General features: G+C 53.3%; 2 protein-coding genes across 5 annotated transcripts in view; both read left to right on the forward strand.

The window, feature by feature from the left end:
• CGNL1 (cingulin like 1) overlaps positions 1–22,507 on the forward strand; it is a 48,132-nt gene extending 25,625 nt beyond the window's left edge. For 2 of the 3 annotated variants that reach the window (XM_020784788.3, XM_072982104.2), the window contains exons 9-19: positions 5,880–6,086; positions 7,209–7,313; positions 8,472–8,624; positions 9,179–9,349; positions 10,650–10,811; positions 11,351–11,440; positions 15,323–15,406; positions 16,021–16,145; positions 16,820–16,928; positions 18,213–18,376; positions 19,032–22,507. In XM_020784788.3, coding sequence (XP_020640447.3) covers positions 5,880–6,086; positions 7,209–7,313; positions 8,472–8,624; positions 9,179–9,349; positions 10,650–10,811; positions 11,351–11,440; positions 15,323–15,406; positions 16,021–16,145; positions 16,820–16,928; positions 18,213–18,376; positions 19,032–19,164 — 1,503 coding nt within the window. In that variant the 3' untranslated portion in view covers positions 19,165–22,507. The remainder of the gene's footprint in view (positions 1–5,879; positions 6,087–7,208; positions 7,314–8,471; positions 8,625–9,178; positions 9,350–10,649; positions 10,812–11,350; positions 11,441–15,322; positions 15,407–16,020; positions 16,146–16,819; positions 16,929–18,212; positions 18,377–19,031) is intronic. The other variant, XR_013539047.1, reaches the window with a different exon arrangement.
• Positions 22,508–26,412: 3,905 nt separating this feature from the next.
• Positions 26,413–27,765, forward strand: part of MYZAP (myocardial zonula adherens protein) — a 40,637-nt gene continuing 39,284 nt past the window's right edge. Inside the window, exon 1 of one of the 2 annotated variants that reach the window (XM_072982175.2) lies at positions 26,413–26,875. In XM_072982175.2, the coding sequence (XP_072838276.2) occupies positions 26,777–26,875 (99 nt within the window). In that variant the 5' untranslated portion in view covers positions 26,413–26,776. The remainder of the gene's footprint in view (positions 26,876–27,765) is intronic. The other variant, XM_072982176.2, reaches the window with a different exon arrangement.

The raw sequence follows: 27,765 nt of genomic DNA on the forward strand, positions 1-27,765 counted from the left end.
AGCAGAGCCTCTTGCTTGGCACAAACGAAACCGCCGAAAGGGATCAAGGCCGATTTAGAGGAGACGTCGACTGGTGGCTGCTCCTGACAGCAGCGACACGAACCCTCGCCTTTCCCAGGCCACAGGCCACCGCGTACAGCGCACGGTCTAGTTGTTGCCAGGGAGTGGCAACCGTTTTTGTGTTTTCCTCTGGGCTTCCTGTTGGACCCTGTGGACTGGCCACCGTTGAGCCCAGGAGGCTGGAGCAGATGGCCCTTGCGTCTGATCCGGCAGGGCTGCTCAGACGTTCTTAGGAGGCCTTGCAGGCGGTCCGTGCCGTTGCGCTGCAGCTCAGCCGTAGGGAGCTGTACCTCACGCGTCTCAGTTCCTCCTCAGCCTCAGCTTGCTCTCTTGCACCTCACACTTGATCTAATCTGTCCGTCTGTCTGTCTGTCTGTCTGTCTATCCATCCATCCATCCATCCATCCATCCATCCATCCATCCATCCATCCATCCATCCATCCATCCATCCATCCATCCATCCATCCATCTGTCGATGGCTTGATCTTTCAGTCGATCTGTCACCTATCTACAGACTTACCTGTCGGCTCAGTCCAGCCCAGCCTAATCTAATCTCCTTTTTCTTTCTTTCTGGAAAAAAAAAGGGGGGGCGGCATTGTTTATTCTGTGATGTCTGCGTCCGTGCTCTATACCTCTAGGCTCAAAGTCTTTTTGAACTGTAATTCCAAGGGCACTTGTTCAGAATGAAGTCATACTGAAAACAGTGAGCTTTACTTCTGAGTAAACCTGAAGTGTTGGCTTACTTATTTAGACCGGCAGCCTTTGAAGTTGCAATGAGTATTCCGGGGTCTGCTTTATAGCTAAAATGTAATCTGGAATGATAAACTGGTTAAGGTAAAATGGGTTAATCTAGCCCTCACGGTTAGTCATTAGCATGCCTTCTGTTAAAGAGGTTAAGTATATCATAATCTACTCCCAGGGAAAATGTGGTTCCATTCTCCAGGAATTTTGAACCAGAAAGCCAAATTCAGATGGGTTTTTCAGGTGCCACGTGGCAGGCCGAGAAGGGCCGGGCAGGCCTCTCTGTGGCCACATCGAATCGTTTTAAAATAAAGCGGTTGAACCTCCTTCCCACTCTTATCTAAACTGTGCATCTTCTGATACCTACCCTCTTTTCCATTTGCATCCATCCATGTCTGGTTTCTTTAGCCCTGCAGTCTTTAACGGAAGCGCTCCCCCTTCTCTTGTGTTGCCAGCTCTGACCGGAGCGGGTTTTTACTGCTTCCCCCAGCAAGCCAGCCTGCGTGCTTTGGTGTCAGCTGTCCAGACGGCCGCATTCATATATCCAGTTAAGATAACCAGCTTATTCTACATCCAGTGTTAAAGCCCCTGGAGGCATTCATCAGCAAGTTCGCCGGGAACATGTCGCCGGCAACTTCTGGGCTGTCCCTGGCTAGGAGGAAGTTAAAAGTTTGCTTTGAGCTTGGCTGCTGACAGGTTAGGATTGTGGTTGCTGTGAGTAGCGCTTCGTGTCATTCAACAGCTGCCCCGGAGTGATGAGGCCGTGGCGCTCATGCCGTCAGCAGCATTGAGCCACATGGCAACTCTTGCAGCCGAGACTGATCAGCGCATCACGGGAGGTCACAGGAACAGCAGTGGCTGCTGCACGAGGGACACCAGGAAAGGAGGCCTTTCAGAAGCAAGAGTCGAAGAACTGGGGTAGGAGAGGAAATTGGGAAGAAATTAATGCAACCGTGTTTCGGTTGGCTTCTGCAGTCAGGCATCGTGTGCTCACTGGTGGATGCACTCTTAGCGCAAGACGGTGGGTTGCGCCAGGCAATCCACGCCATGTGCTCCAGGACGGTTTGGGATGCAGCTCCTGGAACGCACTGCGTCGTCCCTGCTTCTGAAAACGATGCTCCCCCCCTTTGGGGTTCCTGGTGCAGTTGTGGCTCTTGATCCCACTTCACTGTTGGGGAGAACGTGGTGCGCTAGCCTGGGCTCCATCATAACCACAGTTCTTCCTTGTGCCCTTCATGCGATCCATGTGCATTTTCTTCTCCTTTTATTTGAATGTTTATAGTCCATATGTCAGGCTGGGGATTAAAAAAAAACTCCTAAAGGTGTAACCATCACCTAATACAAATTATACAAAAAAAAAGAGTAAACCAACAGCATAGTAAGAGCAACAGATTAAACAGAATACAAAAGAGAGAAAGAGGTTTTTAAAAATTACTTAAAACAGCAAAATAAAGCAGTTTGGTATAAATTCCAACAGACCTTGCACCATAAAATGAACTCAAGTGGCTGGGTAATTGTTGTTTTCACCAAGTTGCTGAATTTCAGAAAGGGAGGTGACACCCCTGAGAAGCGCTTGTTGCTGCTGCAGGTCGGAGTAAGATACCGCGGAGTTTTAGATGGCATGCAAAAGCACAGGCCATCTGTCTACTCCAAGTAAGCCCCTCTGACCTCTGTAGGGGATTGGCGCCTTAAACTCACAGGCAGGCTCTCCCTCTCAGTCAGCGCGATCTGCAGCTGGGAGAGGTCCTCACCGCTCGTGGTTAAGAGAGCAGTGGCTCAACAGAGAGGACTTTGTGGGGCTGGTGAGCGGCGTGTGGCTGAGCCAGCCTTTGAGCGGGGTCCCTCCGTCCCGCCTTCCCTGCGTTGCATTTTGGGTGGGGGCCAGTTTCCTCTGGGGATGAATGTGTGTAGAGGGAAGAGATACCAAACGAGGGGTGCCCCAGCCCTTGTCTTGCAGCCCAGCCCAGCCCAGCCCAACGGCACCTTGTGCTTCCCTTGGAAGAGCCTCTTTCTTGACACCTGGGCCAGGTGCTGCCCATACAGTGTGCTTGCTGGACAACCCCGCCCTCCCCATTTGCCTTCTTCCCCTTTCCGGCGGTCCCCAGTCGTGCAAACAGCTGGAATTCAAGGCCATGTAGGCTTGGCCCTAGAGGGATCCCTTTAAGGGTTTCCTGCCTGTTGTGCTCCTGAGCAGGTCAGTCTGGATAGGGGAGCGGGTGACTTGGACTGTGGGAATCTCACCCAACCAGTTCTCCCGATTCTGTTCTGTGCCCTGTGTGTTGACAGGACTGCTTGTATTTTAACTCTTGGAGAAGAGCCACTGTGAAATTGCAGGTGAGGAGGGAAAAGAAAAAAAAATAACCAAGAAATTCTCCAGATCACATGCCGTCTTTGAAATTCTGCAGGCGGAGTTTTTGATGGCACGTTGTCGTTATTCTTGACCACTTTTCAGCTCCGCTGGTCTGAGGATTTCGCTGTGTTGCTTTTTTCCTCCCATCTTTTCCAAAATAGCTTCATGTTGTCATTTTCTAAAAATTAGATGAGTCGTTTCCATTGGAATCTTCTGAGAACAAGAAGCCAGAATATGGAAAATAAAATAATAAATATGTAAGACAAGTGAGTGTTGGAGATGGAAATTAGGCAATTGCTACAGATTTCTTGTTTTGACATTCATGCACTAGCAATATAGGTTACAAGAAATCATCGAGGAGTGATTAATAGCCAAGTGTGATATGTGTGTGTCCATGGCGCAGAATATTCATGAAGTGTACACACACAGGCACGTACCCCAGCAAGTCAACTGGTCTGAAGAGAAGAGAGGGAGGGAACAGAAGCCGTTCGTCCCCGAAGGTAGAAGCTGGGAGAGGGTTTTGTGCTCCCCAGGGCACAGGGGAGAACTCATTAGAGGCCATTTCGTTGGAACGAAAGTGTCACCTTTGTAGAGTGGCCAAGGACGCTGGGACGTGGCTGAGTGCCGGTCACACGGCTCGCTCGGGATTGTCGCAGACAAGCTTTTACTCACACCCCCTCCCTGCTCCCCCTCTGCCTCCAGCCTCGTGATGTTAAATAGTGTTTGAAGGGGGGGGGCTGTGATGCTTGGAACATGTTTCCGAGCATGGTTCTTTTTAAAGAACAGCCTATTTTGTTCCTTTTTCCTGGCAGGCTCTTCCCGATCGGCTCCAGAAGAGCTGGAAGGGGCAGGAGAACACAGAAGACTAATTGGCATGGAGGGGTTTGAGGCTGATGAACACGGAAGAGGGCAGGCCCGGGGCCTTTCTCCATCAGTTTTCTTCTGCCCCACTTCCCCCACCCCACCCCGCTGTGTCTTGCTCCCTTCAGTTTAAGGCCTTCGCCAGGAAATGAGACACAGGTTGCATCGACTGGTGTCCACCATAGGCGCCCTCCGTGCCAGCTTCTGGCCAGTGGGCCCCGTGTTCCTGGCCACCCATCCAGAAAGCGGCCACGGACATGTTTTCCTTGTGGCTGCGTTACAAAGGGATGCGTCTCCAGACAGCCTCTTTCTGACCCCAACCCTGCTGTCATGCGGACACCTTTCTCGAGATGCGATTCTTTCCTGGTCCTGAAATGGTCCACCTGCAGACCAGAAGGGATCCAGCCTCGAGAGAGAAGTTTCTCTCCTTGGACTGCTGGTCCCAAAGCACCACAGGGGCCAGGCTGCTGTAGGTCTCCGGAGAGCTTTTGCTAAGCCCTGGGCCGCGTGGGGTCTCCTGGAGGGGCTCTTGCTACCTACTCCCGTGCCAGCTGATGGCACACAGAAACCCTACCCCTTGGGGTCCCTTGAAGGAGATGTCAGTGGGAGCCAGCTGAGTGGGTAACGATCCCATTCACAGAGGAGCCCCTCTCTCTCTCTGGGGCTTCTGTCAAAGAGGGAGTGAAAGCGAGAGGCCAGACGGGAGGGAGGCCCTTTCTGCAGCCTTTGCTAATGAGGAGAACTCTCCACTTGGCAGCCCTTATGAGCCTCTGGACAGCAGAAGCCACCCGATCTTATCTTTCTTGTTACGTTGCTCGCTATCTGTGGTCCTCTGGTCGAACCTGTCCAGCTGATTTGTAATTTAAATCAAAAGTCTTCGGTCTGGAAGGTACGATTCCCCCCAAAGAGCGGGGAAGGGAGACAAACGCTTTTGGGTAACTGTTCTTGCACAGTTTTGGGATCAAAGCAAGGCCTTCAGCCCACTTAATTGTGTTTAAAAGGGCACCAGGTTGGGGGAAGGTGGCTCATCAAAGATGTGCCATATACTGGACACCGCTTTCTCTAACTCTTGATAGGAACTATACGAGAGATGTGTAAGAACAAGTAGAACTTTAATTGAGGTCCTCTTCCTTTGGCACTCTGTGCTGATTGATGGTTAGGGATGTTGATGCAAAGGAGAGGCTTTGCATGGCGAGTATAACTCATCTTACGAGGTGGGTAAGCCCCTTGCCCTGTTAAGGCCAAAGCAGTCCATCAGCAAGGAACGGGGAGATCGAAATGAACCGCCATCTCCGGCCGAAGGGCTGACTTGTCCCCTTTTCCTGCCCTCTTCGGTGTCCTCTGGCGTGCCTCGTTTTGAGCCATTCCTCCAGGGCGAAACCTTCCGTTTGGTCAGCCTTTCCAGGAATCAGAGAGTTCTAGGAGAAGAAAGGACCCAACGGCTCATCTGGTCCATGCGCAGCTGTTATGAACCCCTGGACAGCAGGGGAAAAAGCTTGCTACCTCTTGTGTGTGAGAGAGCCTGACTTTCTGCAACAGCCGGAGAGGAAGGGTCCCTTCGGTCGGGAACAAAAGTGGCCCCACTGCTGACATCCCAGCAGACTGAGAATGGCCTCTGACCTGGTGTATTCGGCCCACGCACTGCCGGGAAAGGGCATCCCATCTCATCCGTGTCCCTCGCCCCTTCTGGAGGAGGCTGGCGCCACTTTGGAGGGACACAGATGCCGAGAGAGATTCGGGGTGGCGTGGGGGGAGTTGGTGTTGCAATATGAAACCCTAATTTGACCGATCTTGAGTCTCAGAGGAGAATCGTGCGGTCTTTAATGTCCCGTCTTTTCCTGAGCCACATCCTGTGTTGTGTTCCTAGAGAGCCGAGGCCCTGTCCGCCATGAAGGCTGCCTCTGAAGAAAGGCAAAAGGTCGCGGAAGGTCAAGCGATGGAACTGAATGAGCAGAACTGGCAGCTGAAGGGATCCCTCGCGGAGATGGAAAACCAAAGGGAGGATCTCTGGCAGCAGCTCGGGAGCCTAAAAGCGGACCGAGGGCACATGGAGGAAAGGCTGAAGGGCTGCCAGGTGAGACCCCAAGGCCCGGCCCTGGCAAAGGGACCCGGCAGGCCAGGTGGCTTCGGGCGAGACTCGAGTGCTCGGCCGCAGCACGGCCTCCGCGGGGGTGCTCGGGGCTGGCGTGAAGAGGGGGAGGAGGAGGAGGGGAAACAAGCGCTTGCCCCATTATTTGGCTTCTTCGGTGCGTCACTTGCCCTTCCTCGCGAGGCCGTCGGGTTGCATAGAAACAATGGGGGGGGGGGAACACAACGAAGCCGGCAGGGCCAAGTCACCAAGGCGGCCAGCTTTGGCCCCTTGAAAGGGGCATCGGGGAAAGTCACAAAGAATGATGGGGCTTTGAGTGGCTGGCGGTCCCTCGGGTTCCAGAAGCGGCAGGATGGCTCGCCTCTGGTGCAGGGGAGGTGCAACGGCCACGCTGCCATTGCAGCCCCCGTGGGCTTTCGTGGGCGTCTGGCTGGCCACGGCGGCCACGAAATGCAGAGCGACAAAGTCCTTTGGGTTGGCTCAGCTGTGCCGCCCTCCTTCTGGCAGGAGATGCAAGCGGTTTGGGGGGGGGGCTGGGGAAAGGCCCCCCCGCTGGCTAGTCCGCGAGCCGGGCTGAGGAAGCCATCCTTGCGGAGCGCCCGCAGCCTCCGGCAACGCGACCCGGCCAGAGTTTTCCAGATGCCGGGAGCTTTGGCCGATCCGGTCCTCCTTCAGGGGACCCCCTACCTACCTCCCTACCTGACGTCTAGCAGCCCATCTCTTGGAGGAGGGTCCGAGCGGACAATCCAGAGGTTCAGAGAGGTTCCCGCCCAAGGCGTTTCCGGTCGGCCAGGACCCGGGTTGTCTCTGCAGGGTCGCAGTGAGGCTTGCAAAGCGCTGCTCGCCTGATGGCTGGGGGCCGGAGGAACTGGGCAGAAAGGTAGATTGGGAAGGGGAGGGGGGGAACCTCTCAGCCCAGAGACCCACTCCAGGCAAGCCCATGAGTCTTAAGAGGTCTGAACAACAGGGATGCACACACACACACACACACACCAAAGCAGACCCTAGGGAAGGACAACGCTGAGCACAGGCTCTCAGGGAGGGGGCCGGGCGGGATGCAGGTGGCGGCCTCTGCCCCTTCCCATCTCATCGAGTCTTCTGTGGCAGGAAAAGGAGCAGGCTTTGGAAGAGTCCCTGGCACGTGCCGACGCAGAGGCGCAGAAGCTGGCCTTGGCCAAGAGTTCCCTGGAAGCCCAGCTGGAGGACGCGCAGGTGAGGAGGGGAGTGGCGCGGCCCCTTTTTGAGCTCACCTGGCCTCACAGAAGGGCTGCCCATCTTCATGTATGGGATCCCCCTGCAAGGAGTGGCGGGTCTTCCGAAATTACTGCTCCAGCAGTAATGATTGTTTTCTCTCCCCCTTGTGGTAGCTGCCTTTAAAAATAGACTGGTTTGCGCTCGTTAAATCAGCCACTTGTGTTTCTCGGGAATGACTATATCACACAGACAAGAAAACAGAGCGCTGTGTGAGTAGGAGTAATTGCTGCCTGGCTCCTGTCGGGGCCTGCTCTTCCGGTGTTTGGCCTTCTTGTGAAGGCGGTGCGGTTCCTCCCTGGCTCCGGAGGATGTTGTTCCACTGGTGTTGCTGCCTCCTGGCACCCTCAGGTCTGTGAGCTGCACGCAGGTCGCCTGATCCCGCCCTGCGGATCGTCGCCCCTGCCCTGTTCACTCCCCTCTGATCTGAGCCTCTGCCCCGTTTTGCAAGAAGGGGTCAACAAACAGTCAAGTGAAACGGCCTGTGAACGATGGATGGGTTCGGGGTGGGTGGGTGGTTTCTGCCGAAGTGGTTCGGGATGCAGCACCCTGGCAGGTCTTTCAGAAACGACCACACGGAAGCACCACCGAGGCAGCTTTTAATGCCAGGCTGCCTCCGAGGTTTTAGGACGCTGATCGCCGTTTCCCCTAAAGAGCGATTCCAGGCTTCAGAGGTGCATTCCGCTCAGGCTGTGAACTGCGGAGTCTTCGGAACTTCCATGTCAAACGAGTGTGCAAGGAACTACTGTATAGCTATTCATGAGCCGAAGATGCTGGAAGTGCTTCCCACGGCTCCTTTCTCCACCGTTACGCCTCCCTCTCTCCCCCACCCCCCGTGGTTGTGCACACTTTGCTGTGCAGTTTGTATCCTGCAGTTCTTTCATTTCTCATGCCTTTGATCCTTGAAATATTTATTGCATTGCCAAAAGCCATGTAAAAAACGCACACCTTCGTCCCAAGGAACTTACCTCATACGTTCCTTTCTCTACTACACGGGGTTACAATTTGCTCGATAGAATTGGATGTGCTGGATCAAAAAAAATCCCCACCATCCTTCATTTTTCACGGAGTGCCCTTTTTTGTTTTGTTTTTTTGCTTTGTTTTGGTGGCGGGCTGCAGAAGCACATCGGTCAGCTGAATCAGGAGCAGCAACAGTTAACTGACCGGCTGAAAGATGAAGCCAACGAGAAGGATCAGTTAAAGAGGATGAGGAGCGAACTGGAGAATGAGCGATGGCAACTGGACAAGACTATTGAGAAGTTACACAAGGAGGTAAGAGCTGGTGGAAGATCAAATATCAAGAGCCGGGCCAGGGAGAAAACAGAAAGCCAAACTGTACAAAAGAATGGCCGGAAAAGGCAGAAGGAAAAGAAAAGGGTGCAAATGAAAAGGAAATGTGAACTTTGCACGGAAATGTGTGTGATCCCTCGGAGGCCCAGGAACATTCTCAGGCCTTAAAGCCACAGCAACTCATGCAAGAGGCTTCATTGCCAAGGCAGCCGGCTGATCTGGGTTCAGGATTACCTGACATGTTACCTCTGTCTGAACCGCACCTCCCAGCGTTCCTCAGTTAGGTTGGCCACTTAAGCCTGAAGGAAGGGGTTCTGGATGAGGCCCGAGATGAAGTTGGGGCACGGCATCGGGACAAACAAGGGTGACTGCATAGCTTTACGTAAGCTGGCAGATATCTTTCAGGACCTCTGTAAGTTGCCCAAAGCATTTCAAAGTGCGACACCTTCGCCAAGGTATCCTCCTGGATGCCCCCACCCAGAGACACCTTGGGAACCTTCCCTGCCTCCTTAAATGCCTTCCTTCCATTTTGCTAGATGGCAGAAATTATAGAGGTCTCGCGGACATCCACCCTGGAGCTCCAGAACCAGCTCGATGGATACAAGGAGAAGAACCGCCAGGATCTTGCGGACCTGCAGAGGCAACTGGAAGATAAAAACCTGGAGCTAGAAAAAGCACGCCTGGCAGCCCTCAAACTGCAGGAGGAGGTAACGGGTCTGGACCAGATGGCGCTCTTTTAACATGGCCGGAAAGAATCACATAGTTATATATATTAAGGATTTCTATATCACAGTTTTGAACGACGGCCGTGTTATGGAAGGATATGTTAAACTGCAAAAGTATATAGTTCCAATTTTTTCAAAAAAAAAAAACGGTCTGAAGAGGTCCAACCTGCCTTCTCCCAAAGAGAGTGAGGAGCTGTCATCTTGTGGGTTGAAACAGTTACCCAGGGTCATCCACACAGACCGCTGGGAAAGAGAGACGGCTGCCTTAATGTTTGAGGTTCACAGACAGCCTGTCTGTTTCTAAGCCATGGCTTCGGTCATTCCACCTTGCCCTTGTGCACGGGGATGGGCCACCTCCTAGAGCAGCATCCACAAACAAGACATGTAGGGTCCAGTTTATAAGCGGATCTAGGAAATGGTCCTGTCTTTCAAGGCCTTTCCCAAGTGGGGGTTTCACAGTCACCCTAAAACACCTACACAGTTCACAACACTAAAAGCCACTCATAGTAGACACCAAGGTTGTTCTTTAGTTCAGTTAGGGCTGTAGACTCAGTTAGAAGACCTTGACTTTTCTCACCTCTCCTGCTACTCTCTTCTCATCCCTTTACTGAATATCACAGACCAATGTGCGTATGGTTACTCAGTGGTAGAGGGACTGTGTGTTGGTTTGGATGGTGCTTTTTGTTCCATAATGTGGCCCCTGGTAGCCAGAATGTGAAAACAGAAGCACATTATTTCTGCAGTTGTCTTTTCTTCTTCTTCTTCTTCTTCTTCTTCTTCTTCTTCTTCTTCTTCTTCTTCTTCTTCTTCTTCTTCTTCTTCTTCTTCTTCTTCTTCTTCTTCTTCTTCTTCTTCTTCTTCTTCTTCTTCTTCTTCTTCTTCTTCTTCTTCTTCTTCTTCTTCTTCTTCTTCTTCGTCTTCGTCTTCGTCTTCGTCTTCTTCGTCTTCTTTATTAAGACTGTCTCCCCCCCTAAAAAATGGAACATCTCTCTCTCTCTCTCTTGTCTTGCTGCTGCAGGCTACTAGTCTCGGGCAAGATGGAATAGTCACCTTCTAGGCTGCCAGTGGCCCTTTCCAAATTTAAAGCTGCACATTCAGGAACAGCAAAGGCCCATGAATCCATATTTGTAACATGCAGGATAATTCCATCCTTTGCATCTGCCTCCTCGCAGCCTTGTCTTTCTCTAGAAGTCTTGTGTAGCTTCAAGGTACTGGCAAAGCAGACGTGGTTGACTGGAACCCTCTCTAGATGGCGTCGGGTTCACCTTTTCCTTTGCTTCAGGTGCGTTTCATGGAGGAAGAACTACGGGATCACCAGAGAGCTCAGGACGAGGCGATCACAAAGACACAACTTTTGGAGCAGACGGTCAAAGCCCTGGAATATGAACTGGAAGCCAAGAACCACATAAAAGAAGACCGAGCAAGACAAGCCAAGATAATGGAGGTAGAAGAAGAGGAAGGGGGGCCAGGGGTACAGGTGGGGGGGGCGTGGCTCTCTTTTGCACGCACACGTGCGAAGGTGAGCTTCAAGGGACGGAGTGCAACCTCCCCTGTCAACCTGGATTTATCCTTGGCTTCCTTTAAAGTGATTTCTGGGCCGTCCTGGAAACATTCTCAAAGATAAAGAAGGACCCGTTTGGCCGGATCTTCCCCCCCCCCAAGAGTTCCTCTTTGTTTCTTTCCAGGTGGCAGGTAGCGTTCTGGGCTTCTTTTATAACCAGGGGAGGGGGAGAGAACATTTTGGCCCTCCAGATGTTATTGCGTTAGGGTGGCCCTCCGTGGTCCTTGGCCAGGCTGGCTCGGGCTGATAGGAGTTGCTGTCCAAGAACATCTGGAAAGCCACATGTTCTGAGGTTAGCCCCCCCCCCTTAATGTGGATTTCTTCAACCCCTTCATCGTGGGTCACATGAAACAAGCATGGCTTGGTAGCTCTGCTCCGAGCAGCCTTTGTGGTTGAGCCGGTGTTGTTTCATCCCCTTTTAGGACAAGGTGTCGCAGCTGGAACAAGAACTCGAAGAAGAACGAAGCAATTCAGATATCCTGTCTGAAAGGATCAACCGAGGCAGAGAACAGGTACTGGACCTGGATGAATTCCGTGTCGTGGCTAGTTGTGGTGGAAGGGATAACGTGGGCGAATTGCTGGCCTCTCTCTCTCTGGATTTCTCTGAGCACAAGCCATCAGCCAGTATCCAGGGACGGCTCCTTTCTGAACTCAGTCGGTCCTCTGTTCATTCTCTTCACCTTTTGCCTTCCTCCAAGAAGCTTAGAGGTGTGGGGTGTGTGTGCATGTGCACATAGGTGTGACTTCTCTGGTGTTGTTGTCCTCTCAGCAGCTCTGGAAGAACAGGAATGGTTTACCGTGAGCTTTGTGGCCCGAATGAGAAGCTGAGTCCAGGGCCTGGTCAGGAATATCACGCGTCTTCCAAACACCAGTCAGCAAACTTAGGTGGACGGGGCCAGGGAGGGCGACAGCAACGCCACACCGCATCTCAGTGACATATTTTCTGTTTTGCTTGCCCTGTGCACAAACGCACCGAGCACACCATGTTGTTCCACACAGCGGCAAAGTGTGTGCATCATTTCTCTGCTTGGAGATCTCGCTCTGCTGTGCTTTCTGCTGTTCGGTGCTTTGAAGGTACAGTAAAGGATTTGGACCTGGGAACGGCCCTACTGAATCGGACCACCTCATGTGCCTCATGTGGGTCAGCCAAGCGCTTCCTGGGAGTAGACAAGCTGTCACCCCCCCCCCAAGGTCAGGGGCTCAGAGAGACTCGCCCTGCCACTGAATCTGGAAGTTTCCTTCAGTTCTCGTTTTTAATAGCTTGCTCTTGAAGGAACGGCTCTAGTGTCTGGTGCTAGAGCCACCCGAGGTCATGTGCTGGGGAGTTCTTCAAGTCGGTGGCCGGTGAGCCGACTCGCTGTGCCATGAAGGCTCCTGGCCACCCATAGCCTCTGCGGGACTGCAGAGTGCAAAGAGCTTGCAAACATCCGGGGGCCTGCGAGGCAGGGTTCGGCCCTTAGAACTGCGGCCTGTTCCAAAAGTGGGACAGAGGAAATCTTTACGGCCATCTGAAGATCCAGCCGTCCTTGTGCTCGGAACCTTTTAAGGAACCACGAAGCGAGATTGCCCGACCATCTTCTTATATAAGCGGAAAGTTGGCCCAGGGGCAAAATAGGTGTTTGCCTGACAGGTTCTGGAGCCCCTCCGTTTCATCCACGGCCTGACAAAGGCTGCTTTGTTCTGAGTCCACGAGGAGATGGCCGAGGGATGGACGGGTTCCCAGGAAGCTCTTTCAGGGTCTGCTAAGCATTCATAAAAAGGTGAGGAATAATAATGGCTTTGTTGTGGTCAACACGGACGGTGAAGGTTGCCAACTGAGCAGACCCTTGAAATTCGAAAACGAAGGGGACTAGCATGACATAGAAGAGGCTGTGTCGCAGGTTTGATGAGATATTTCGACACTGAAAGCCCCTCTGGTTGTGTCTGAGGAGCCACGAGGTGTTTCTGCATTTACTCCCTTCCACGGCAAGGAAGAATGCTGCCACAGAAGGGGAGCCAGGATGGCTCTGATCCAGTTTGGTCCAGCCTGCCGTGAGGCATGCAAACCCCCCTGCCGGCCGGCCCCTTCTGGCTCCTCTCTGCCCCCAAGCGCCTGCGGTCGGTCCGAAGTGGCGGCTCTCTCAGTCCGCCTCCCTGGCCTCTGTTCTCTAGTCTTTGCAGAGCACTCCGTTCTCACTGCGGGCGGGAAGGAGCCTCGCCTGGCCTGCTCCCAGCAGCTCCCTTGGGCCATGAGGTCAGACGGCCCTTCTCCAGCGCCCAGCAACGTTTTCTTGATGCCTGCTCTACTTCCACTGGTTCTCCTGCCCTTTCTGACATTCAACAGCCCCCGTTGAGGGCCCTGGCCTGTTCGTGAGCTGCAGCAGCTACAGAAGCCGGTGTGTGTGTGTGTCAGGAACCAGACTCCGCGAATGAATGAATGGGCTTCAAAGCAGCTCCTTGTAACTGTGTGAGAAGAACGGGTTTCCATGGCACTGGCAGGGTAAATGAGCCAAGGATGAAGTTCTATAGGGGCAGTGTCATTCATTTCCTTTGGCGAAGCGGTCCCCGTGGATGGCATGCGCACCTGCTCCTTGCGTGGCTCAGGTGTGCCGAACAGGCCGAGGAAGATGCGGGAGGCGGAGGCTCCTTCCTGGCTGGCGTGGCATCAACCACGTTTCCGTTGGCTCCCTGGATGGAGCCGATGAGCCTTTCTGCTGAGTCAGCCTGCTCAGCAGAAGGAAGCAGGGAGGCTTCGTTCCCCTCCAGTTTTTCCCTTTCTGAAGAAGGAGCGAGCCACGCGTGTATCTTGGGGGGGGGGGGGAGGAAGAAGGACGATGGGTTGCAGCTGTCTTGAAGCTATTATTAGAAATCAAATTACTTCCCCCTGACAGCCGATTCTGCAGCTGCTCCCCTTTATACATGACCAAAGGTGGGGAGGGGGCTGCTATCTCCAGCTCAGGAAGAAAGCTTTGTTGAGTTTAAGGCTCTCGCTGCCCGCAATATCATCTTTGCGAGTTCAGGGCGGCTGCCGCCTGAAACAACCCTTTGGAAGCATCTACTCGTAATGGGATTACCAGACCTGGGGCGCCTTGGGGAGGGCCAGAGGAAAAAGCCGAGACGCGCCACCCAGGGAGACGGGGCGCCCGACCTGCTCCCCGCTCAAAGAGAGGCAGGCAGGAGCACCGGCCAAGACGGTCCACCTCCAGAGCTGCCGGGAAGACCCACCTGTGACAAGAGAGAGGGATGTTCGGACGAGAAACGGATTGGGACCACAGGGAGACAACGCCTCCACCTTGCTACGAAGCCCCACCGAGGCAACCCTGTCGTAGGAGGCTCTGATACCAAGGATCCCAATCCCCGAACCGGAGCCCAGAACCAGCCACAGGGAGCAGCAGGCCAAGAGCGCCCTGGTTCGCCATCCCTTAGTCCTACTTGGGGGGCGAGTCGAGCGCCAGTGCAATGCCCCCCCCCACCGGGTGAATGAGCTGCAGAGGTCTGGGTGAGACTCTCCGGTCTGACACCAAACTTCCGTAGCCCCTGGGACTTTTTATCGATGGGTGCCCCCGGGTGCAGCTCAGTCTCGCCCCTTCTCCTTGCGGGTGTATTTCGGCAAGAGCCATCAGGTGCCGTTGCCCTTCTGGTCGCCCTCGCCCCCGTCCTTCCTATGCGACCAACAGCGATAGCCGCCCACGTTTCTCACTGCTTTGGAGGACACGGCGGCACAAGGTGAGCAACCGGTGACATCCAACGTGCTCCACCAACTTCCTGCCTTTAAGAGCTGCATCTTGTATTAATTTTTTCCTCTTCAGAATTTTGTCTGCCCCCCCCCGCCCCGAAACAGCTACAGCTGAATTTTCTGTGTGAAAATTCACAGGGCCTCGAAAAGGACAGACCTAGGATGGTGGGCGCTCCAGCGAAGTGCCCAGGGCCCAGATAGCAGCATAAATGCAGGCCGTTTCTGGTGCTTGGAAGTTGTGTTAGGAGGACCTGCATCTCCAGCGCGTTGTTATCTCTTGCGCTTGGGGCCTGTTTGGATGGAGACGTCATTTCCAGAGCAGTCAACCTTTCAACGAGTGTGAGGCATGCTGCAGAACATGGCACGGGGGCCAACTTGCGCCCCATTAAAGGCTAGCTTGACAAATCGATGGCGCTCAGAGATGCCAGTGGCTCCTCGTCACGGCCGCCGTCTCTTGTCACCTTCGTGATTGTCTTGGGTCAGGGTGCCTTTCCAGGAAAGCGCCCGCACAAAATTGGCTGTGCATGGCTTGCAGGTTTCCCTCGGGCGCCCGCTTGGCCGCTGCGGGAAGGGAAGCTGATACTTTACTTCTGTTGCATGGCTTGAACACGTGACCTATGCATTTCACATGTTCAGACACGCTCGCTTTCTCTCCCCCACCTTTCATCTTTAACTGCAGATTGAACAAATGAGAAGCGAACTGCTTCAAGAACGGTCTACGCGACAGGATCTTGAGTGTGACAAGATATCTCTGGAAAGGCAGGTAGGAAGTGGGGCTTTGCTTTGTGCGCGAGGTTTGCTTGGTTGGAGATAGTCTCGGACCTCAGAGCTGAGCTGAGCCGTGGGAGGGGGGAATGTTCAAGGAAAACACCCAGAAAGTGTGTTTGAAAGGCCTCCCCGCTGTCACTTGGGTGTCCGTAGACTCGCCCAACCCTGCCAGGATGAAGAGGCAGGGCCTCCTTCCATGGTAGGCAGCAGGGATGACTGCGGACAGCTTTGGGGAGGTGGAAAAGGAGGCACAAAGAACGCACTCCCAGCCATCCCAGAGCGCGCTTACGACTTAAGGCACAGAGCGCCACCCAGCGGTGGAGGGGGCCTCCCTTCCTCAGAATTTCTGCTCTGAATTTCTGTCCCTCCACTTAGTCCCCCTGGCTTGCATGCTTTGGAATGTATATAAAAGCTTCACCCACGTTTTACCCACGTTATTAGTGTTGCTGTCATGATGATGACAGGTATGATATGGAATTATGTCTGCACGCAGAACCCTGCATTTCTGTCTGTGGCCTCTTTAGCACCCACGTATTTGGGGCTAGTTGTTTTTGTTAACTGGTCCACAGACTTAACGTATTTAGTAAACTCTTCCTCTTCTTACTCCAGAACAAAGACCTGAAAAGCCGGATCCTGCACCTTGAAGGCTCCTACAGGTCCAGCAAAGAAGGGCTCCTCGTTCAGATGGAAACAAGGGTCGTGGAACTGGAGGAGCGGCTGGAGAATGAAGAGAGGTGAGCTGACCTGGCGCAGCCGGCATCAACCCAAGGCGCCGAGCGACTTTCAGGGGCCCGCCGTCTGAAGCCTGGAGACTCAGGAATCCCTGCTTGCTTAAAAAAGAAACACATCCACCACCACCCCAATCTTCTCCTTGCCTCCCATCAGCCTGGACCTTGGCCCATGTAGCCCAGGGTTGTCACACCTGAGTGGCTGCTGCTCTCCAGGGTTTCAGGCAGGGGTGTTTTTTTCCAGACCCTTGTCTGGGGATGCTGGCGGATGGCATCGGGGACCTTCTGCCTGCAGAGCATGTGGTCTGCAAGGGAGCCACTCCCGCTCCCGTTTTCCTGTCCCTCAAGAAGCGTTCAAAATCATTCATAGTATTTTAAAGGAGTGGAAAAATGGCAATAAAAAGACTGCCACCACCAGCCGAGATCCCCCAGAGATGCAGGAGATAGTATAAGTGGAGAGTCCGTGTTCAGAGGCAGAGAGCCTCTCCTGATCAGGCGCCGGGAAAGACCTTTTGGGGAGGGCCTGCGGGCGACTCAGAGGCATCGGGGGGGTTCGATGGGTGGGAAGGAGGCAAGAAGACAGTCAGCTGGGGCTATTGTGGCCCTGATCCAGGGTATCGGCTCCTAGGTTCCTACTCAGTTCCTGTTCATCTCACGCGTGTGTGTCCTTGTCTTGCCAGGGATCGGGCTAACCTGCAGATGAGTAACCGTCGGCTTGAAAGGAAAGTTAAGGAGCTCATGATGCAGGTTGATGACGACCATCTCTCCTTAACAGACCAGAAGGATCAGGTAGCATCGACATAACATTTACGTCTTGCCCTTTGGCTCTAAGTGAGTTCCAGGGTGGCAGGCAATACCCCTGAAACCATAACAAATACTACCTACTATCAAACAGCTTCCATACTTTTGGAACGCCCCTCTTCTTTGCTTTAAAAAAAAAAATGCTGTAGACGAGGCCTTTTCCTGTCCTTAGCTGTTTTTAGAAATGCACAGATCCCTGCTTTCTCCCCCTCTGTACCAAAGTGGAAACAAAATCGAAAAGCCTCTTGGAGCAGGGCCCTTCGAAACGGCCTCGCGGGTCCCGGCCGAGCGTCCATTGAGCCCACGGCAGCTGGCCCTGCGAGGCAACGGCTCAAGCCGGCTGATCTCTCTTGCAAAGCGCCCGCGGGCAGGAGGAGCCCCGGAAAGGGGAAAATGCACAACCCGTCAGCTGGGAATCACTTTCCACCGAAACCTCCTGGTTGATCCCCGGGAGGTTCCAGGTGCAGGTTTGCAAAAAAGGCACATGCCGAGAATAATGTGGCTGGCTGTGAGAAAGGGGGCCTCTGCCTCGGCAGTCCCATCCCCACTAAGAGCAGTGTGCATGTGTGTATGTGAGAGAGGGGGGAGACTTCATCCCCCCCCCTTAAGCTGCCCTAGCCTGATGGTGGCAGTCTTCAATAAATGTCGGTCCTCTCCAAGCAAGGGCGGCCTCTCTGGCCTCTGACCTCCTCCTCCTCCTCCTTCTCCTGCAGTGGGGCTGGCCAGAGAGTTTCCAACCATCGGGGTTCCCAGGCTGTTGGGCCCTCTTTCCTATTCATTTGGCCCCTGCCAGCCCTCCGGCCCCCAAAGACTTGCCTTTCTCTCTGCTCACCCCCCCCCAAAACAGAAGCAGGTAAATCGTTGTAGACGAGGTGACCTGGGGGGACGTATTCTGGGCCACGTATTTCCTTCAAAAACCCCTCTGGTTCAGCAGTGTGCCCGCCTGGCCATTCTTCCCAGTACTAACCAGCAGATGAGGCTTGTAGGAGGCACCAGGAAATGCATATACCTACCTTTTTTACACCAAGCAAAGCTTTCTTTTCTGCAAGCAACAACTGTTTTCTTGCAAAATGTGCCTGAGCGGCAGTCTGAAGGCACAGGGTCAGGGTTTCAGATTTCGCCCCCTTCTCTCTCTCTCTCTCTCTCTGTTGTGATTTCATTGCTCTTGTGAAGGCAAGGATGCTCCCCCACAGCTCCTGCCATGACTCTCGGGAGAGGAATGGCGTTATTTCCCCCCCCCCCAAGCTCTAACGGGCCCCTCTTCTTTCACAGCTGAGTTTGCGTTTGAAAGCAATGAAACGTCAAGTGGAAGAAGCCGAAGAAGAAATAGACAGGCTGGAAAGCGGGAAGAAGAAGCTTCAGAGGGAGCTGGAAGAGCAAGTTGACTTGAATGACCAACTCCAAGGACAGCTGAATGCCCTCCGGCAGGAACTCAGGTGGGACGTGGGGAGCCTCGAAGCACCGGGTCCCTCACCCAGTGGCCCAGCCGCGCCAAGCTCCTCCAAAAGGCTGCAAGCTTCCCATGTGGCTTTGTCTCTCCGAGCCAGCGCCTTTCCCCCTTCCTCTTCCTCCTTGCGCTGCTGCATCCGAGGGCTTCTGCCAAGGGCACAGACAGCAAGCATGGCCCTGGTCTTGGGTGGAGTTGCATGGCTCTTGCGCTGGATTCCTCTCCCCAAGCGATTCCGTGCTTTCCCTCGAAGCAAGACCAAACCAGCCTTTTCAGGTTTACTTTTAGAAACAGGCGAGATTGGAGCATCAATCCAGAACCTTTGGATGCTGAATTGCTAAAACTCTTGCTTTGGGAAAAGAAGACGTTTGTGTACATTTATGCACGGCTCCAAGGACTGCGGGGCACGTTTGGGTGTCTCTCAGTTTCTTATAGTTGACAAAGTAGTTGAGGTGCCAGTTGTATCCGTTTAGAGGTTCTTCCAGGTCTCTGCAGGCACAGGAGGACACCCACCCAAATCAAAGGGTGTCTTCGAGGAAGACCAAGTGGTTTGCAGGCATTCCATGTAGTAAAAAACCTTCTTCTTCTTTTTCTCCTCCTCCTCCTCCTCCTCTCTAATTATTTTACTAATTTTCCTTTTTCAGGCGCAAAAAGACCTCAAGTAAAATGCTGAGTGATCTTGATGACGACGACGACGATTTCAGCACTGATGGGGAGAGTCTGTATGAAGCACCTTCAGGATTCAAATTCATAAAGGATGACGATATCAAAAGCTAAAAAGGGTCCAAGTTAAAGTGGCTCAACTTTTATTGCTGAAACGCGAAGGACTGCAGAATCTCAAGGACGCAAAAGTGTCAGGGCTTGAGGAAGGCTGCCTATTCTCCCAAAACGTGCCATTATCACACTTAAATATCTCGTAAATAAACAGAGGATTTGCCCTTCCCAACCAGGTAGAAGTGCTGCAGGTACTGAAAAGTTAAGGTGATACTTCCCAGTGGAAAATAAGGTGGTTGGGATTTAAAAAAAAAAAAAAAACTAAGGAAGAACATTCTGTTTCTGAGCAGTGGTAAGCTGGGTTGATCTGTCATTGGGATCACGGATAAAGAGCAAGAGTGTGTGTGATGGGTATTATTTAATCACTATAAGAAGAAAGAATGTACAGTGTAGAATGTACATATTTTAAATTAGACTTTTTATGGACCACTCTAGCACAATTTTTGTAAAATGAGTTTTTATAGAGCACATAAAAGGTGCAGAACACCTGTTTTGAATATCATACTTTTAAAAGTTTTTTTTAAAAAGTGTTACATTCCATGGGTTTAGCAAGCGTATTTTATGGTTTTAAGGAGGGAAGGTATGGTGGACCGGAAAGGGCCTAAAGTATTTAACTCTGAGGTCTGTAGAGAATATTAGAAACAAGATCATGACTAGAAACTTCGTATCTAACTGTTCTTATCCCAGGAAACCAGAATGGCTTATAGAGTATATGTTTCTCCACCCCATTGCCTTCCAGTCATAGGTTCGGTCGGAGTTATTATTGGTCTTGTTCTGAAAGGGAAAAAAAAAACTTTGCTTCGGGGATGTAGATTCAGTTCCTTAACGATCCCGTTGTGACTGGACAAGCTTCCACTGATTTCACTGTGGTTTTCGCGGCCCTCTGAAGCACAGCAGCAACGGGGGGGGGGGAACACCTCCTGTTAAGAAAACAGTTTTTCCTGTGGACCTTTTTTCTCCACTTCTGTCAGCCAAGTCCCAATGCCAGCGGGTTGCAGTTTGGCTTCAGCTCCGCAAAGCACCTAAGCCCTAAACTTGCTACAAAGCCCTTGAATTCAAAAGGATCAGGTGCTGCCACTGTCAGCTAGAAGCAGGCGAAGAATCTCTCGAGCCCAAAGTACGGCCCGGGACAGTCTTTCACCCCCTGAGGAAAGACGTCATGCTCATCACGCATTGCTCTTATTGTCTGCTGTTGGAGGTGATACGGGACTGTGCCCTAAGCATGTGGAAACAAGAGGAGGTTCCACCTTGTGGGTGGCACGATCTTGCCATTAAATGTTATTTGCAGATGTGGAAATACATGTACTTGTGTACATCGTATGGATCCTTCTATGTTTTTAAAGGTTTATTGCCCTCTGCTGCTTCATCCCTTCATTGGCCGTTGGCTCCTTTTTCTCTCTACACGACTGACTTTCCTGCTTTCCAAGAAGGGAGGAAGCCGGTCCTCAGATTCCTGCCCAGGTGCAGGCTCAATGGCTTAAGAATGTGAAGTTCGGCATGGCAGGCTCGTAACCATGAGGACGAGCCCTTAGGCTGGAGAGGCTGGCCTGTGCTGAGGCCGTGGGGCTCGAAACAAGGGGAAACGGGCCACAAGGAAATGGTGCCTGGTCAGTAACAAACCGGGAGTATATCCCATTTTCAAGAACTTCACCGAATAAAGTTCTGGACGTAATAGAACTCAAGACATTTCTGCAAGTTGCCTCTGCATGGATCCACAGCTGATGCCCTGAAAGGAACAAAGCCGTCCATTAAGAAGTGGAGGGTGAACAAGCAGTCTTAAGGAAGGAAATTCGCTTCTGCGCAGGATGCGTGTCTCCAGAAGCTGTCCTAGCATTGTAGGGAGCTAGTTCATGAACTGAGCTGTGTCTAGAAGGTAGGGCTGCCCCCCCTCCCGAAGGAGCCTCCTCCGAGCCATCCGTTCCCAACAATGTCTATCTTCCCAACCTTTTGAATCCGTGGAGTCAGAATGCACAGAGAGGAACAGCAGGGACAGGGGGCAGCAGGCATCAGGAGGGCCGCTCCTGACGCCGCCGCTTGTTCTGTTTGAGCCTCATGAACGAACGAAAGCCAGCGATGGCTCTGACGTGCCGGCCCTAAATGGCAGCTCCAGGAGATGGATCCGTCCCCTGCAGCGTGGTGGTGGTGTTGTTGGTTCAGCGGATCTTGGCTGCAGTCTCCCACGGTGTAAGCTAGCGAAGAGTTCCTAGAGGAAGGCAGAGGCGTGGAGAGAACGGAGTTGACGTGAGGTTGGAAAGGGCGCCGGAATGTGGCCTTTGCCCAGACCAGGTGGGGACGTCGTTGGCTGCCTCGGGGGCAGGTGGGTCTGTCTCAGAGGCCAGAGAGCCGAGGAGGGCTGTAGCTCACCGGGAGGTGTCTTTGTCCACAGTTGGCTCAAGGCAAGTCCTTGGGTGTGTGTGTGTGTGTGTGTGTGTGAAGGACTCTTCCCCGAGATGTAGGCAAGCCACGCGTGGCCGAGCGCAGCCTCCCCGGCTCGGTCCACTCAACGGTCCTGCTCGACGGAAGAGCGCTTCTTACGTTCCTGTCGGGAGACTCTGCTGGTGGACGTCCTGTTGAAATGAAAGGGACCCACGACAGAGGGCACTTTAGCTCCTGGCACTGAACTCAACTGGACAGGGAAACCTGCTGGTGGGTGGAACCCAAGGGGCGAGGATCAGGCGACTTTCTCCACCTCGGGCACCAAGCCTTGATGACGCCAAATGGCCTTCGCTCCATGTCCCAGCAGGGCATCTCCTGTGAATCTCGGGAAGTCACTGCCCAGGGATCATATCATAAGCAAAATACGTAGCACTAGCTCCCGTATCCTTTTAAAGAAAGCTGTGTTTACTCATTCATAGGAACGCCTTGCCTTTTAACCATGCCTGGTTCTTGGTGGGTGTTGTGTCTTCCTTTGAGCAGGCCTCTTCTCGGTCAGTTCCACTTTTTCCCCCCTAAGCCCTCAGCATCAAGGGGTAACTCTCAGCTAACATCCGTAGGACACCGAGTGCAGCATTTTTAGAAGGGAAAAGAAACTGGAAGCCCTATTGTGTTGACAATCAGTAGAAACAACTCCTCCTTAAGCTGTAAATTTTATTTTACACAGTAGTTTTATAGATCTCGTTTCACTGTCTGCCTTAACGAATTTAGGACAGGATCCATCAGGAAGCCTCCAAATGCAGCCTGTCCTTGATTTTAGTGACTCCTGCCGGAAAGCTTCCTGGTGATGTGCTCATAAAACTTAGACACTCGAGCCATTTGGGAATGGATCCAGTAATTTTTGCAGCTACCTCCAGATATGCTAAACTGCAAAAGACAGGTCATTTTGAAATTAAAAAAAGCATTGGTTAAACGTCTTTGGCTTTATTGTCTCCTTGCGTGGTTCCTGAGCCCTCTTTTTCAAGAGTCAAGACTTCCAGTCGGTTCAGGGGAGCCTGCGAATCTCTTCCCTTGCTGCCAAGTTGCTCCTCTCGGGGCGGTTAAGGTGGGCTTGTCATGAAAGCAGAGGCCGTTGTCTCTTCTGTCCGCCAGATGGCAACAGGGATACACGTACATACGTTGTGCATCAAAGAGCACAGAAAGGCAGGTCAGCAAAAGTGGGTGCCTCGAAAATCCCCTCGGTCTGAATACCTTTATTGGGACCAAATAAATACTAAAAGGTAGGAAAGCTCAGCACGTTAGGCATGGGGCTGCAAAACCCAGGGGTCGGGCGTTGGATTCCTCGCCGTGTCTCCCGGGAGAAAAGGCAGCTAGCTGGGGGGCACAGAAGAAGGGAATGGGAAACCGTTCCCGAGGACTCCAGAAAACCCCGGGAAGGGTCGCCCCAAGTCAGCATCGAAGCCTGCCATTATTCGTAAAGACCACAAAGCCCGACATGGCTTTTTGAGTGTTCCAGAATGCTTGGACCCAAGGTGTGGTTGTGTGAACTCAACTCCTGGGCCCTCTGTACGGCGGCTAACAGAAGTTTGCAGAAAGAAGGGAACGCCTCTGGGTCTCACTCAGTCCCGGGGGGATTACTTTGGGAAAGAACAAGAGGCCACTTCCACAGGAGATTTCCGGACCTTAACCTTTTTTTTTTCTCATCACGATCCGGAAGCTGCTTTCCCATCGCCTTCTGACGGTGATCCCTCGTCCTTCTCTCTTGTCATCCAAGGCACTGCTGGTTGGGATGGGCCTGCCCGAAGCGTCTCTTGGCCAGGAGTTGTTCTGTGGATCGGGGCCAATGGTGGTTCTGCCATGTCGCCTCTCCCGCCGGGCTCCCCGCATCAAGCCAGTGCCCGCGCAAGATTTCCCCGAGGACCAAGCGAGAGGAACCTCCCGGCCCGGGTCTTCCTAGAGCAGCCACCTTGGGCGTACAGGGCCAGTGAGATTGGGAGAGACGTGTGTTCGGACTTTGTGGAAGTAGAAATATTACAAAGCTGGAAAGAGAGGAACCAGCAGGTGTTTCCTGCCTCCGCAATGCTGCTGACGGTCCGCTCTTGTCCATTTCCTATCAGGGTTAGGCCTCGCGCGGCAGGAGAATAAACCAAAGGTACCCTTAGCTATCCATAGGGGGAAGGGGGGGTTGACCCTGACCTCCCAGGAGAAGGCAGGATCCGGATCTGCCCTGTATTCCTCTCATGGTAAATATTTTCCTAAACAGTACGGAAGACTGGAATAACGGTGACGGACCAGATGCGAGGGCAGCCTAGCCCGGTTTCCTGTTTTCCACACCAGATCTTTTTCCTAGATAATGCCGGTGAAGGGAAACAAATCTCTCTGCTTCTCACTCTGAAATGTTGCTCAGTGCCCAGTTGAAGACATACTAGGAAAGAGAAATTTCAAGGAAAAATAGGACGAAGGGGAAAATATAGGGCTGCAAGAATAGAGATGCATTGATTGCAACTAGCAGGGTTTGACCCGCAGTGAGTAACAGATGTGCGTGTGTGTCACGGGGCGAGTGAGGGTGATGTTGTTTCCTGATCTGCCACACCTGCCCATTAAAACAAAGAGTGGAGGAAACTGGCTGTTAATGCCTCTTTTGGAAGAGGTGTCCCCTATCTGGAGAATGTTAGCCTTCAGCTTATCTGGGTCTTTAAAAAGACTGTATGCACTGGGAGATCCTGTTACACTGGTTAGATGATTGCTTTTGGTTGGGCCATTCCCCTCAGTCTACAAATCTGGAACTGTTTAATACAGATTGGCCTGCGGGGATGACAGCAGTGAATTTCCACAGACCTAAGGAGCCTTGTGACACAGTGGTTAAACTGCAACACTGCAGCCAAAACTCTGCTCATGACCCCGGGGTTCAATCCCAGAGAGCCAGCTCGAGGTTCACTCAGCCTTCCAGCCTTCCAAGTCGGTAAACGGAGTATTTGTTGAAATGACAAAGTTCAAGTTCTGATTGTAGGAGGGAGGAAGGAGGAATGCTGAGAAGAAACCTCAAGGAAGCCAGAAATGATTTCCTCCTCGAAAGCTTGCAATTTTGTTGGATATTTAGTGAGTCAAGAAAGGGCATCACCCGCTCTTCGTGTCCTCTCAAAGGCCCACGCTGCTCCCCCGTCCCTTGTTCTTTCTGAAGGAGATCAGTAACGAGCAAAGAATCATGGCCGGCCGTGAAGGGGACCCTCTTGAGAGGAATCCTTCAAGAGCCACCCCTCGCATCCGAGCGGGTGCAAAAGTCAGCCCCTCTCGGCCTTTCCTTCCCACGGCAGGCCGACCCGTCTTCTCCCCAGCCCCTCGCCTTCCACCGAAATCATCTCCCCCTGAGCCCCGAAGCAGAGCAGAGCGTGCGCTCCGTCCCATCACACGGACACCGGCTCTACAGGACCCTCCCGGTTCACGCCGATGACGTGCTTGCCGTTTCCTCTCATTCCAGGACAAAGAAAATAATGGGTCACCTCATGGGATGGAACAGGAAATCCGAGCCACCATCCCTGACAGGCGCCTGCTTCAGGGGTTTTGTATACAACTGTGGGGGTAGGGTGTGTTGGCCCTTCTGTTCTTGCGCCTCACTTAATTGCTCCACTTATGCTGTCAGACTGAATCCTGACCCTGATGCAGCCGTCTTGTTCTTCCTGTCCCACGGATTGTTCGATGACACGTGCGTCTCTAGAGCTTAATCATCTACCTCTGCATAATGTGAACTTTTGTTGAGGAAATGCTGTTGAATTTATGCCAGCACAGTGTGTGTGTGTGTGTGTGTGTGTGTGTGTGTTTGGAGAGAGAGAGAGAGAGAAATCATGGGATATGAAATATGTAAAACGAACTGGCTTGACCAGTTCCATTACCCCAATGAGTCTCCATGGGCACGTTCTAATCCATCACTTTATCCACTCCACCACATCCTACTACCATACTGATTATTAGGCATCCTTCAGTCTCAAGAGATTTTGCTGCTTTCGTGACTTCCTCTTTGCCTCGGCCTGCTGGACAAGGGTCTCTTCAAATTGGGAGAGGCCCTGCTGCACCGCCTGCCTCCAGGCTGAACGCTCAGATGTCAGGGTTTCCCATCTGTTGAGGTCTATTCCTAAGGCCTTCAGATCCCGCTTGCGGATGTCCTTGTATCGCAGCTGTGGTCTCCCTCTGGGGCGATTTCCCTGCACTAATTCTCCATACAGGAGATCTTTTGGAATCTGACCATCAGCCATTCTCACCAACATACCACCATATAAGTTGGGCTATAAATGTTTAAATGTAAACAAATAAACAAACAAATAAAATACCCCTGAGCTCTATAATAAAACATGGGATTCCTCTGCCATGTTCTTTCTCCCTCATAGTTAATAGTCTGTTTTTTCTCTCTCGTGAGTTTAAGGTGACTCCCCAGCCTTCAACCCCCACCTCACACACTCCCGATTCCTTTCTCTTCTACCTCATCTTTGCTCAGGCTTGGTGTCTGTTTCCTGTCTCCTGAGGAAATGTTTACAGCAGAGCCCTAACACGGGAGAATCCACGGATTCCTGGATGCCCATCTCCCATCAGAGACCCGAGAAGAGGAGCCTGGGAATAGACTTCGTATGCAACCGAGGGTCGACTCCCCATTTCCTTCTCTTTCTCCAGGTCTCCGCGAACGCTCTCCTTGAAACAGACCCGGTCCTCTCGCAGGCGCTTCCCTCCCCGCCCCCCCCCCTTTTTTGTCTCCTTCCGTTTCGCTTCGCTTCTTTGCAATCCTCTCCGTCGCCCGGCCAGCTCGGACGAAGCGTTCTGGAGAACCGCGAAGCTGGCGCCTTTCCGGGAGAGTCTTCCAGCTGCGCCCCCCCCCCCCAAATAAGGCGCCCCAGCAGAAAAGCCCCTTTGGCGCCTGGAGCCCCGGCTTCGAGCCCTCGGGATCCGGCACGCTTCCGTTCGAGAGACAGACAACCCCCCCCCCCAAAAAAAGACACACCACCACCACCAAGCCCTCCTTTTCGCTCCGAGGACTCCTCCGCCCACGCCCCTGGCCGCCGCCCGCGAAGGGGAGGCTCCGCCGGGACGGACCGCCCGCCCGCCCTGCCTCCCGCCCGCCCGCCCGCCGGCGCGCTCGCCTTCCCCGCGGCGGAAGGAGGGCGGGGGCCGCGGCCAGCTGGGAGCGCGACCGGGACTGCGACCGGGACGGGGACGGGACGGCGGGGAGGAAGGAGGCGGCCCAGGAGCGGCCGAGATGCTGCGCTACAGCTCCGGGGTCACCCTCACCACCACCGCCCCGCCGAGGAAGCCCCAGGAGCCGCGCGGCGGCGGAGGCGGCGGCCAGGGCAGGAAGGTGAGGGGCGCTCGGGGGTCGGGGGTCGGGGGTGGGGGTGGATCTGGGCCCTCCGGTTTCATTGCCGCCCCTTCCAGGTGGCCGGAGCCCTTTAGAGCCGGACCCTCCGTTGCGCGCCTCGAGACGCTCCTCTCGCGCTCACGACGGCCCCGCGAGGCAGGCCAGGCTCCCCCGAGGTGGCCCAGAGCGTTCCGCCGGTTGGGAGCGCCGGCGAGCGAGAAGAAGGTCCCTCGTCTTTTCTAAACAGACCATAAACTCTTGGGAGAGAGGAAGCCGGTGGAAAGCCCTGGTCCTACTCCTTAGGAGAAGAATGGGAGGCTCCCGCAGGCCAGAGTGGCCGGAAGCGCCCCCGAAGGTTTGGGCTGGGGGGGATGTTCAGGCCGGGTGGGCGCCTGGACGGCTTTGTGGGTGAACCCCACCCCCACCCCACCTCGACGCCCAGGGTCTCCTCCGGAAAGGGCTCCTGGGTTGGCTGTTGCATCCGGTGGTGGAGCAGATCAAGGGTTCAAATCCCGGTGACGCTCCCAGCCATCCCGGTGGGCCGCCCCCTGCCTGCCTGCCTGCCTGCCCTCCTTCACAGACAGGGTTGCTCTAAAGGTCGCCCAACCCCATCGATGGTGGTCATGACGAATTCCTCTCTGTGCCTCCTCCTGATTCTGCTGCCCATCTATTTCGTGGGATTCCCCTTGAAGATGCTGGCTTTCTGGGAGGGCCAGAACCGTTTTTCCTTTACCCATTTTCTTTCAGGTCTTTATTTGTTTATTTGGAGGAATGGGCATTCCACTTTATGCTAGCAGCAAAAGCGGAAAAGAAGGAAAGCTACAAAACATGGGTGTGAAAGCAAAAGGGTTGGAGAAAATAAAAGCACCATCTTGGCAAACTGAAGAAAT

Source organism: Pogona vitticeps, chromosome 12 (assembly GCF_051106095.1).
Source record: "Pogona vitticeps strain Pit_001003342236 chromosome 12, PviZW2.1, whole genome shotgun sequence".
In the NCBI taxonomy this organism is placed as follows: domain Eukaryota; kingdom Metazoa; phylum Chordata; class Lepidosauria; order Squamata; family Agamidae; genus Pogona; species Pogona vitticeps.